Source organism: Octopus sinensis, linkage group LG2 (assembly GCF_006345805.1).
Source record: "Octopus sinensis linkage group LG2, ASM634580v1, whole genome shotgun sequence".
Taxonomy (NCBI): domain Eukaryota; kingdom Metazoa; phylum Mollusca; class Cephalopoda; order Octopoda; family Octopodidae; genus Octopus; species Octopus sinensis.
The window spans coordinates 51,465,454-51,478,173 of NC_042998.1; the positions used below are offsets into that span (position 1 = coordinate 51,465,454).

The 12,720-nt window shown below is 34.5% G+C and overlaps 1 protein-coding gene across 1 annotated transcript in view; it reads left to right on the forward strand.

Moving 5' to 3' along the window:
• The window catches only part of LOC115232555 (lysophospholipid acyltransferase 7), a 114,431-nt gene that overhangs the window by 68,733 nt on the left and 32,978 nt on the right, over positions 1–12,720 (forward strand). The window contains exon 2 of the mRNA XM_029802507.2: positions 723–849. Coding sequence (XP_029658367.1) covers positions 723–849 — 127 coding nt within the window. The remainder of the gene's footprint in view (positions 1–722; positions 850–12,720) is intronic.

A 12,720-nucleotide genomic window follows, 5' to 3' on the forward strand; every position in this document is an offset into this window, starting at 1 on the left:
AGGTGCTTTTTAGTTGCCTAATTTGAATAGTTAAATGGGTTGGGCAATATATTTAACACAGTTTCTATGTAGATGAGAGGGAGTCTGATTTTGGCAGATACAATCACAACTCTAAGATGTGTTATTATTATTAAACCTCTTCAGAGAAAGCATAGTCTTTCAATATCCCAAATAACTAAGATGTTAATCAAAATTAAGTGTTTGTTTTAGTGTAGTTAGAATTCTTTTTGAAATTTCCAAATACTCCTCCATAAGTTCTATGTTAAGTGTTTCATTTCCAAATACTTCCTCAGCTTTTCAAAGCTTAACATTTCCTTTAGTTACATAACAATTTAACAAATTGATACAGATTTAATTTATCTGTAAATATAACTGCTTCTCTTCTTTCATTATTCAATTATCATTGTCATATGGTAATGCAATACTTCTGACATATTCCCGATTATATAATTTCTCTTTTATTTGAATGCAAAGTAAAATATTATCCTTCTATATAGTCTGCATCTGAAAGACAGTGGAGCTGAAATTATATGATGATAACTGAAACAAAATCCCCTCCTTCTTGCTTGAAAATGACAGGTAGCTTGTCATACTTAAATTATTACATACTCATTTCTTCTCATAGCAATATATGTATAACAAAATTTTATTACACTCATATTCACAAATATACCTTTCTAAGTTTTCTGATATGCAGTCTCTTTTTCTTCTGTTTTTTCCAGATACTGCCACATTGTTAGTTTATTTTGGTGCTTTACTTACTTGGCCTTCTTCCGTACCGCATCTTGGTTTGGTTTTCCAGCACCACCTGCTTTTGCTAATGCAGTACAACTGTTTTTAACATTACGGGTAAGTTAACTAAACCCATTAAGTTTTTTAATGCTAGATTATTGCTATTTTAAGCAAACATGTGGAGATAAATTAAAAGAACAGTCTTTTATATATGTTACTGCTAGCCTGTACTTATAATTGTTGATAGATTGGGTGTTATGAGTTTCTTCATGGTAGAAGATATGATTTTCAAGTTATTGATTACAGCTAACAAGGAAGTAACTGGCTCATTATATGGGAATGGTTCCTGAAATTCCTAGCAACTTTTAATTTTTGTCATCATTATTTGTCATATCATGTTATATTTGCTTGCTCTCAGAAAGTTTTAAATGTTGGCTCAAATAATAGCTTGAACACCAGATTGGCTTAAGTTCTTAAAAAGCAATTTTCTAAAAGTTCTGGGTTATCCAAGTATTCAAAATTTGTTTCTGATGTTATGTGTATATGGACTTCATTATTTTCTCTTTTATCCAATCCAGAAAATAGATTTAAGCTTATATTGTTATGAATGGTTAACTGCAGGTCAGAAAGAGCTTTAACAGTAAGATACCTGCTCCATAAGACGTAGGGTATCTCAAAATGAAAAGGAAGTATGTCTTTCTGCATGATAAATGGTTTATTAGCTATGGTGTATTGGCTCAAAAATGTTTCAAAGAATTCTCTTTATTTGTTCATGTGAATTGTTTGGAAGCTGGAGCCCATCAGCGCAGTTTACCAAGCTGGGTGATTAGTCAAAGATGATTGCAATGCTTACCAGACCATTCTTTGTATAAAGGCACTGCATGTGTATTGGCTATATCATAATTTCATACTACATTTTCACACATCCAGTAAAGTTTCTATAATCTCTAGTGACATTCATTTAATGGACATTGTTATAGGCATTATTTTTCTTTAATGCCAGTAAATGTTAGTAAGGCTTGCAAAACTTCAATAAACCTTTTGCTGCCATATTTCTGTTGAAAAACACTGCCTTTGTTTCTGTTCATTTCAAAAATAATGAAGAATTTATCAAAATAACCTAGTCGTTATTATGTTGATTTTTGGATCATAGCATGAAATTTTGATGGAAGGTTTAATTTACATCACTTTAAAAGAATGAGGGCAGTTCCAGGTAGGTTAGTATCAAAATGGTTAGTCTGTGTCTCTTCTACAAGACCTTCATGTTAAGAGCTATTCAAAATGGTTTTTCTCTGATTCTTATGTCAATACATGAGGGAAGTAAGACGGCAAGATGGCAGAAATGTTAGCATGCCAGGAAAAATGCATAATAGTATTTCATATGTTTTTATGTTCTAAGTTCAAATTCTGCCATGGTCAACTTTGCCTTTCATCCTTTTGGGGTCAATAAAATAAGTACTAGTTGACCACTGGAGTCAGTGTAATTGACTTACCCACTCCTCAAAAATTGCTGGCCTTGTGTCAAAATCTGAAACCATATATGAAAGAAGTTTCTATCCTACAATCCATTCATGTAACCTACATTGCTCTATTTAGTAGAAAAAAAGTGAAAACATGGCCAAAAACAGTGCTTTCTTTCCACTGCAAATGGCTTATATCTTCTTCAACACAAACAATTATCAAGTTGGATTAGCAAGCCCACCTCAAGAAAATGTGGACTACAGACAGCTGAACTTTGACATTATAGAGTTGCTAGAGTCTGTCTGAACATGTATTTAGAATAGACTGAGCACTGTTGATAGAACCATGATAGACTTTTAAAGACAGCAGTCGGGCTTTAAGCACTCCATTAAACCTTATATGCGTTTCTCTATGACTCCCTATAACAGCCTCTACAAGTACTATTGAGAGTCACCTAAAGGCACACAATGGAGTAGAGGAATGGCAAAATTGCCAGATAAAGGGAAACCTTGGATAGACTTAACAGAGGGCATTGCTGATAATGTACCACAAGTGAACTGCTTACATCAAAATATAAAATGTTGGTGTTTAAGGAGGAAGAGGACTGTATTAACCCAGCCCATTACCTTTTGTTTTCTTTACTCTCTGCCCTCTTGCTTCACTTTCTTAAATCTACTCATATCTTCTATTTGCACTACATATCTTTACCAGCCTATTCATTTATCTCTGTTAGGAGATTCATTAGAAAAATCACATAATCAGAAGCATGGAAGTTATAGCTTTGGTGTTCTAGTTTTGTTCATGTCAGCTCCTCCTTCCACTACTGTTGTTACCACCACCACTAGGAAAGCTGACATGTTTAATTATACAGCACTTAATACAGTGGTAGCATTACATGAATAAGGGGAAAACTCATCTGAAAGAATTTGAATTTGTTTACTTAAGTGCCTCTCTTAATCCAAACAAAGCGATTGTTAGCAGGTGCGTTGTGTGTGAGATAGCAGCAGAATGGGTGGAGAGCATGAGAAAATGAAAGTGAAAGTGAATTGATCGTTTTTGCTTTTTTTAAGCAGCAAAACATAATTGAAACTGACAAGGCAACATAATATACTTCAGAATGAAAAGTGAAAGCAATAAACATTTACTTTAAATTTTGAAATTCTTATTGAGCATACAACAAGAAAATTGCTGGTAATGCTGTTAGTTTTATTGATTAGAGTGGAGTGGGATGTAGTTTGAGAGAGAGAAGAAAAAAAACAGAAACAAATGTAAAGCATTTTTAAATTGAAGCTTGAAGCAACATCAGGAAATATTATAATATTGATTTCAAATATAGGCACAAGGCCACAATGATTTTCTTTCTTGTTGGTAGGATGGAGATGAAGGTAACACTCAATTATGTCTACCTCAGTATATTATTAGTTCTTATTTTATCACCATTTCTTCCTTCAAGAAGTATGAAAGTGAATGTAAACTTCATCCGGATTTGAACTGAGAATATGAGAAGGTGTAGCTAATTAGAGCAAAGCATTTTGCTCGCTACTCTACCAATTCAGTGAGAACAGAACATATAGAAATAATGGTAGTGGTGGTATTATTTTTTTAAAAATGGACATATTTTTATATAATTTTTGATAACAGTAAAAAACAAAAATGAGTTGTTCTTATGTATGTTAAATTAGGGCTGACCTGAAGCAATACAACAGCCGTCATATTGAATACAGGCATAAATCTTTGAATAAGTTATGTTGTTGTTGATGCTGTTTGACCTTGATGTTTCAGCTATGGTTATACAACGTCAAATGATAGTAGGTTATGTTTGAGGAAGATTTGTCTGCTATTTATAGCAGATTGAGTAATAAGTATAAACACTCCCTTTTAAGTGATGTATTTTTCCTGTCCACACACATATACACTCAGTTGGATGGCTTAAAATTTTCTCTATTTGAATATACATAGTGTTGGTATTATTTTCATGGAGAGACATCATAAGACTGAGAGAACTCTTTAGTTTTATCTTGTCAAAGACACAACCTCTGTAGTGCTGGTGCCATGGTAAAATTCAATGAGTATTCTCTATATTCCCTGGAGAAGGACATCATGCTCGGAATGGTCAGTGGCAAGAGAGGATGAGGCCGACCAAGAACCCGCTCGCTTGACATCATCAAGAGTGATACCGGAATGGACATAGCCAATTTAAAAGAAGCGGCCCAGGATAGAACTGACTGGAGGACACTGATCCAACGAGTAACCGAGAGCCGACTTCGACTGAGCGGATAGATAGATTCTCTATAAAGTAGTTGATGTTAAGAAGGATGTCCAGCTGTTGAATTTGTGTCAAAATAAATCCTATAAACATGATATGGTCCTTCTCATCATAACTAGAATGGCAGTAACTCCAAATAAAACTTTCTCTCTGATGATGGTGACCTGTCTGACCCATGCCACCATGAAAAGCAGATGCACCCATTCAGTTATGAAATAAGATGACAGAGAACAAGTACATTATTAGCAACTGTTTCTTTTGATTTTGTTGGAGTAAACAGGGTTAAGGTATTTTCACTTGCGCAAAGGACCTAATAAAGTCAGTCTGAAAGGTTTTCCACATCTTTTTTTTTTTTTTGATGCAATTAAGTTGTTTAGAAAATAGTATTTGAAGTCATTGTCAGTTAAATATTTTCCTTTTCTTATTTGTTCGTGCTATTGAGGTAACCATTCATCTCAGAACTATGAACCATGCAGGAAGTAGGGGTCATCTTCATGCTAGGGGATGAGAGATGGTCAGAGCAGATTCTTGTAGAGGATCTGCATGGCTGCTCACATTTGGTAGAAGAGAAGGAAAGAGAAGTGATCAGAAAGAGCTGCACATGATAAATAATGATGATAACCTGCCAAGGTGACCCTTCAAAGCACAAGATGAGTAGAAGTAGATAGACCGGTTATTTGCAAGATTTTATGGGGAGCAGAACATGAGGGCATAGGGAAACCTACTGCAGTTGTAAAAATAGAAGTAATACTGTAAAATTGATAAATATGTTAATGCTCATAATGAAAATTTATATAAGTTTTACACATACGCATGCGCTTACATATTTTTCATGGCAAGTTGTATGTGATAGTCCTGCAGATTTTGATAATACATAATAAATTGTTGGGGGAACAATTATTTTGCATCCACCAGTGGTGCATAGCCTAGTGGTTAAGGGTGTTGTGCTCACAGGTATCAAATCATGGGTTCAATTCCCGGACTGGGCAGCATGTTGTGTTCTTGAGCAAAACACTTTCATATTTTTCTAGTGCTGTGTGGGGACTGGCATGTCAAAGAATAAACCCAACATTGGCTCTGTGTGTCGTAAAAGGGGACTGAAAGAAGTTGAGGTAGGATTTGCTCTCCAGCCTTGTAAAACCCTCACCAATGACAACTTCCCAAACAAACCCATGGGTTGGAGGGTTGTTGCCTGAGTGGTACAAAGGTGTCATTTGCCAAGGGCAGTAGGGAATCACCAACAAATGGTGGATGCAGCAATGCACTGCTACAGCACTTGCCCTCACACTTCTACTACTTCTACACCAGTGGCTAAATACTCTTGCTTTAGAAATTGGACTGCTATCTTGAAACCAATCAGGGACCAAATACATAACCCAGAATAAGATATCAGATGACTATGTGATACTATGAGTTAGGTGTAAATAATCTAAGTATATACTCTAAGATAAGGTTGATAATCAAGAAAACTGTAATGTCAGCTATCTTATGACAGAACATGAATGACAATGCTAATTATTTTTCTGTGAAAGTAGATGTACCAACAATATTAAGTGAAGTAATTTCAGTGCTTTATCTCAACTAATTACCTAAGACAGAAGAACCATAGCAAAAACTCACTAGTCTAACATATTCACCATCAGATGTTTTAATGACCATACTGTTGTTTATTTATGGACACACACACACACACACACACACACACACACACACTGTAAATAAAAAGTCCACTGCTTGACTTATCAATGGCCAGAGGTACCCACCAAAAGGCAATCATCCATATTGAATTTCATGTAGGAGGGAACAGCTAATTATATCAGTCTCAGCACTCACTGGTACTTATTTTAACATCCCTCAAAAAAAAAAAAAAAAGGAAAGGCAGTACCAGCCTTGGCAGGATTTGAACTCAGAGGATGAGTTAAAAAGTTTAAATATCTTGCATTTAATGACATTCTAAAGATTCTACCAATATACCTATATATCTCAGAATAAGTCTGCAATATTTTCCTTTTATTTTGTCTGTCTCTATTTTTGATCACTGATCTTAACAATTATTTGTTAGCTCTCTGAGATATGTCTTGGTTCATTTGTGCTCTGAATATCTCTTCATTTTTGTGCTATTTTTATTACTCTTATTCATTGCATATAAGTACCATACCTATATTTATATGTCTTTGTCACAACCAAAATATCTTTAAAAGTTATTTAACCTCTGTCTGAGTTTGTATACAGCCTCTGCTATCCAATTATAATTTCATTGGCTATATCTTTTTCGTTTCAAGATATATTTCAACCAGAAAAATTTCTGTGTCTTCAACACCCTCAGACAGTATGTATGTAATAGGCAGCAATCAACCTTAGTAATATCTGGATAGTGGGTTTGCTCAGTATGTAGAAACAGAGAAAATAGGGACTAAGTACTGTGTATTTAATGCTGTCAGCAGTTACACAAGTATTGTAATTCTCTGTCAGACTGGTAGGCAACCATAACTTTACATATGTTAAACCATAACAACATTTATGAATTGTAATCCACTGATGCTCTGAAATGGATCACTTTTTATACCATGGTTTCAAATTTTGGTACAAAGCCAGAAATATCAGGGGTGGGGGCTTAGTTGATTATATTGTCCCCAGTGCTCAACTGGTACTTATTTTATTGGCCTGTAAGGATGAAAGGCAAAGTCGACCCTGGTGGCATTTGAAATTCTATGGTTACTATTAATGTTGGAAGTTGTGATAAAAACTGTGGTACCTGAAATAAGAGAGACAGAAGGGAGGCATTTATAGATTTATTACCTCTAAAAATTAACAAACCAACAGAGGAGTCTCTGTGTAGTTGCTTGACCCTTTAGCATTTAAACCAACCATATCTGGCCCAAATATTCTATCTGTTTTATGGTGAAACTAACCAGATCTGGCCTCTAACATCTATTCTATAATCTATTTCTAAAATTAAACAATCACATTATCAAAATCTCAAAACTGTAAGATAAAGCATGATTAATTCAAAACAATTTGAATGAATAAGAATTACATTTGTCAAAATAATATGAATCCTAATGGGTTAACCTATCAAATATCCTTCAAATGACACTTTACTATCTTAAAAGTTGACTCTTTGGGTAATGTAGTTCTAGATCAACTAAAAGGGTGAAGACCCCCCCTCCTTCAGTCATGACTGACCATGGGACTGCAACTAGAAAGTTCCCCTCCAAGGCAAAAGTCCAGGCAAGGTTGCTTATGGAAGACCAGCAGTCGCCCATGCATACCAGCCTCCCTCTCCATGCCACTGATGTTATCCAAGGGAAAGGCAAAGGCCAATACAGCTTGCCACCAATGATGTTACAACTCATTTCTACAGCTGAGTGAACTGGAGCAACATGAAATAAAGTGTCTTCTTCAACAACACAGAACATAGTCCAGTCTTGATCTACTATTCCTGAATAAATGAAAAGACAATAGTCATGGCTGGAATACCCGAAGCTGACCCTGAGTTAAAATTACAATAGGTTTCTGTATGCAAGAAATAAGATGTGTATAAGAAGTATGTAAGCGGCTTGTTGCATGGTAGAGCCATGAGTATTAAATGTGTAAGATTTTGAAGGAAAGTCAAGGAAATGAACTGAGTAAGCTCTACTGGATGAACAACATCAACCCTTTAGTTACCATGCGTTTCTTCTTTTTTCATTTCTTTTTCAATTCAATCAACTTTAGTCCAGTACAAAAAAAAGAATTTGGAGTATTTCTCTCTGTTTAATATTTGGAAAAGAAAATGAAACAAAAGATGCAGCAGCAGCTACTGTTTGCAGCATCATTAAGTGTTTCTTATGAAATCTTTCCAAATAGTTTTCTCTCATCTTCCTTAATCTGACTCCTTCATTTAATGTCTAATTACATTTGTTATATATGCAGTTCCTGGCATGGGTGTGTGGTAAGAAGCTTGCTTCCCAGCCACATGGTTTTAGGTTCAGTCCCAATAAATGCAACAAGTGTTTTCTACTAAATTCCTTGGCCAACCAAAGCCTCGTGAGTGGATTTGCTTGAAGGAAACTGAAAGAAGCCCATTGTATATATATATATGTGTGTGTGTGTGTGTGTGTTTGTCTCTCATCACTGCTTGACAGCTGCTTTTGGTTTGTTTATGCCCCCATAACTTAGCACTTTGGTAAGAAGAGATCAATAGAATAAGTACCAGGGTTAAAAACAAGTTCTGAGATCAATTTGTTTGACTGAACCCTTCAAAGCAATGCCCTGCCCCAGGATGGCCACAGTTTAATGACTGAAATAATCAAAGGGATAAGCCATGTAGGAAGTTACCAAGGCATAGATTAGCCTACCATCAACAGTTACCCTTGCAAACAACTTACTGTGTACCAATGGATCTAAGGTAGACTTGTTATAGCTGATTGTATAAGATGACCGCCCCTATTGGAAGTGATTAAGATTAAAATGTTCTTTTATGTATCAACATATACAACATGTTATAATTTGAGGGAAAGTAAGCAGCAAAAAAAAATTATCTTTGATTTTCAATGCATGTCCTCTTACTGTAATTAATGTGTTTGCTAGCCATATCCATAATTGTTTTTACAATAATTTTAAAATGTAATTTTCACTAAAAATTATAACATCTGAAGTTAATTTATAATTGAATGGTATTCTTTGATATCAGTATTATTGATAATCTTTAATCAGTTCTAAATCTGAAATTAAATTCAAAATGATCGAATGTTTGAGAAATGCTAATTTTATATTTTTTTTATATTTTCGCTTTCTATGAGGGTTCTAACTTTATATAAACAAAAGAAAAAATAACATACAAACACACATTCAATGTTAAGTTTTTGCTAGAAATAGTGCAAAAAAAACACGATCATAGAATTCCTTATACAGGCATGCATCAACTTACATTGATTACTGGTTCCAAGATATGTGACTTAACTTAAAAAATGATGTAACACAAAAAATGTTTTAAAAATTTAATGTGCTTTAATAAATGATTTGTGCATATTTTCACGTGTATTTTATTTGATTTTCTACATCAGTACTGGTATTTAAGTATTTTGTTGCTTTTTAAAAAAGTTTTTATGGTTTTAAATATGTTTTCCTTTAAATATGACAAACATAAAATCAGGTAAATCAACTTAATTTGGGGTTTATTTTCCCATTAATTTTTTTTTTTTAATTATGTAAAGTCGGAAAACATGTAATTTGAAACTACAAAAGGTGAGATATGCCTATAAAACAATATATATTTTTATTATTATCCAAACAGTTAGACACTTATTATTTCTTGTAGGATGATTTACATTCAATGACATTGGTATAGTCAGGCAAACAACTTGCATCTGGTCAGAATATGACATATATTTATATATTTACATAACTTGAAGGCTGAAAATGTTTTGGGAGTTTAGATCACAAGAGATCAAAACTATTCCACTGAAGAGGAATAGATTGCCACTAAAATGCTGCTTGCAGACTGCTTGTAAGGAATTGCACCAATTGCACATTTATTCTTGAAACAGGTGTAAGGGCTATATGCACACCTTCCATCTGCTCATCCAACTTTGATTTTATTTGTGATGACCTTCATTAACCTACTATCTAATATCAATAATATGGCCTTCCCTTATAATTGTTCCAGGAGAATACCAGCATATATCACAACCATTATGAACATGCCTCAACTGATCTTTTATTTATCTCTTGTGATCTAAACTCCTAAAACATTATTTTAAACCTTCAAGTTGTGTAAATATATAAGCTTCATAATCTGATCAGATTCCAATTGTCTGTCTGCCTACACCTTATTCTTATATGTGTGTGTGTATAATCAAATGAATGAATAATAACATATGATGGATAATTGTCAGCTCATTACAGCTGTTTCTTACACATTTTTTAATTGAAGAATGAGAAATTTTACTGCATTACAAGAAACCGCAATCATCTGATGAAACGTAATTTTACGAACAAAAGAATATCCCAAGAATACAGCAGGGATGTGGCTGAAGTCTGTTGAGGCCAACTATGAAATGGGAGACTGACCAACTAAGTTGGCCATTGAGTTTAAGAATATAGTTCTTGAAAGTGTGTAATATATCTAAGGTCAGCAACCCAGGTGAGAAAGGAGTGTCTTAGACTAGTTCATAGGTAGACTGGAGTCGTGTAGCTGATATTTTATTATAGTAGGCTTTAGAGCAGTGGGAAGTATGGAAAGATCAGTCTCCCATTTCATAGTTGGCCTTGACAAACTTCTGCCACATCCCTGCTGTATTCTTGGGATATTCTTTTCTTTGTAAAATTATGTTTCATCCAATGATTACGATTTCTCTGTAATGGAGTAATATTCTCATTCTTCTGTTAAAAAGATGCATAAGAAACAGTTGTAATGAGCTGACATTTATCCATCACATGTTATTACTCATTTGATTATAATACACCTAGGGGATTTACTTGTCGGACACCCTAGAGTATACCAACAACGTTCTATTCAATGTAATACGTGATTTGGACCAGGCTCTAGGCGCTAAATACTCATAGAGTTAGTTTTCTGTGTACACAACCGGAATATCCTATTTGATACTTACCAACCATAAGCCAGAACCACAGGTTTATCCACCCCCACCTGCTGCATATCTTTTCAAGTACCTGATTCTATCTGAATCCTTATTTTACTATATATGTTTCATCACCATCATCATCATTTAACATCCATTGTCCATGCTGGCATGGGATGGACAGTTTGACCATAGCTGGCAAGCTGGAGAGCTGCGCAAGACTCCAGTCTGATTTGCATGGTTTCTACAGCTGGATGCCCTTCCTAATGCCAACCACTTTACAGAGTTTGCTGGCCGCTTTTATATGGCACCGCACAAGTGCTTTTATGTAGCACTGCCAGAAGAATTGGACTTCACACTTCTGCTGTGGCATACTGGTCTTCTTGAGTATGGCAAGGCACCTGGCATCTCGATCCTTTGTCATCTTGTCTGAAAGGTTTAGTGTCCTGAGGTCATTCTTTTGTACTTCATATATCTGTGCACACACACGCAAACACATATATATATATATCCGTGTTGTTGTTTAACTAGGTCTTTCTTCATTAAACAAAATTATGATCAAAAGTCTTCCAGCCATGATAATTGCATCTTTTAGAGGTTACTGGGCATTACATTGTATTCATCATTGTTTTAGAAAATGGTATCTGACTTAAAAGAAATTCAGCTGTTGTTTCTAGAAAATCAAGCAACCATGTAGAAGCATCCCTCTCCCCGTTGTCCTCTATTGTAGAATTGGTAGCAAAGTACACCAAAATATAATTGTTATAACTAGGATTTAAAATATTTGACATAATGTGTTTAACTGTTTGTGATGGATGGGTCATCAATGAAATAGGTCACAAGTTCATAATTGCACTGTGATATATTCACACACGAGGTACAACACTTGTCTCAGTCAACTGCTAACATAAGAATCATTGCAATTTCATGGTTGAGAAAGGACATCTGGTGGTAAGAATAAATTCTCGATAATTCTTGTTCATGCCTGAATTAGTAAATCCGCTCAACAAAATTAATATGGAGAAAGCCAGTGTAGATGTTAAGAAACCTGAAAATATTTTGTTTTTCAAAAAAAAAAAATGGCATGGCTGCTATCAAATTCTATTTTTTCTTTTTTTTTTCCTAGCCTTCAATCAAAGTTGAATCTGTGAAGTATCTGTAAAGAGGTCGGGCTTATTGATCTCTGGCTTAACATTCTGGAGGTCTTGTGATACACATCTCTGTGTTTTTTTTAGTTTTTGATTTTGCTTTTTGTTTTTTTCCTTGATAATATTCTATACTCACAATGAAATATACATCTTATCATTTTGGAAATTTATGGGGTTTTTTTTTGTTGTTGTTTTTTTCTTCTTTTTACCTTACTTGGATTTCTTTTGTTGCCTTAGTAGTGTATGGTTTCTTTTATACTTTTATTTTTCATGGCGTCATATACATGCGCACGCACATATGTGCGTGTGCAAGCATATATAACATGATAATGTTGCACAAGTCTCTGCTTCTTATTTCACTAACAAAACAAACACAAAAGCTTGGGTGGTTGGCAACAAAGGCAACTGAGAATGAATTGGAAACTTCAGGTTAGATCTAATGCATTAATAGCATGTGTTTCTTAGTTTCCAAGCAGCTATTGCTCAGTGAAGGTTGCTTTTACTAGATATCATTATCACTGAGTTGCTTTTTTTTTTTTTTTTTTTT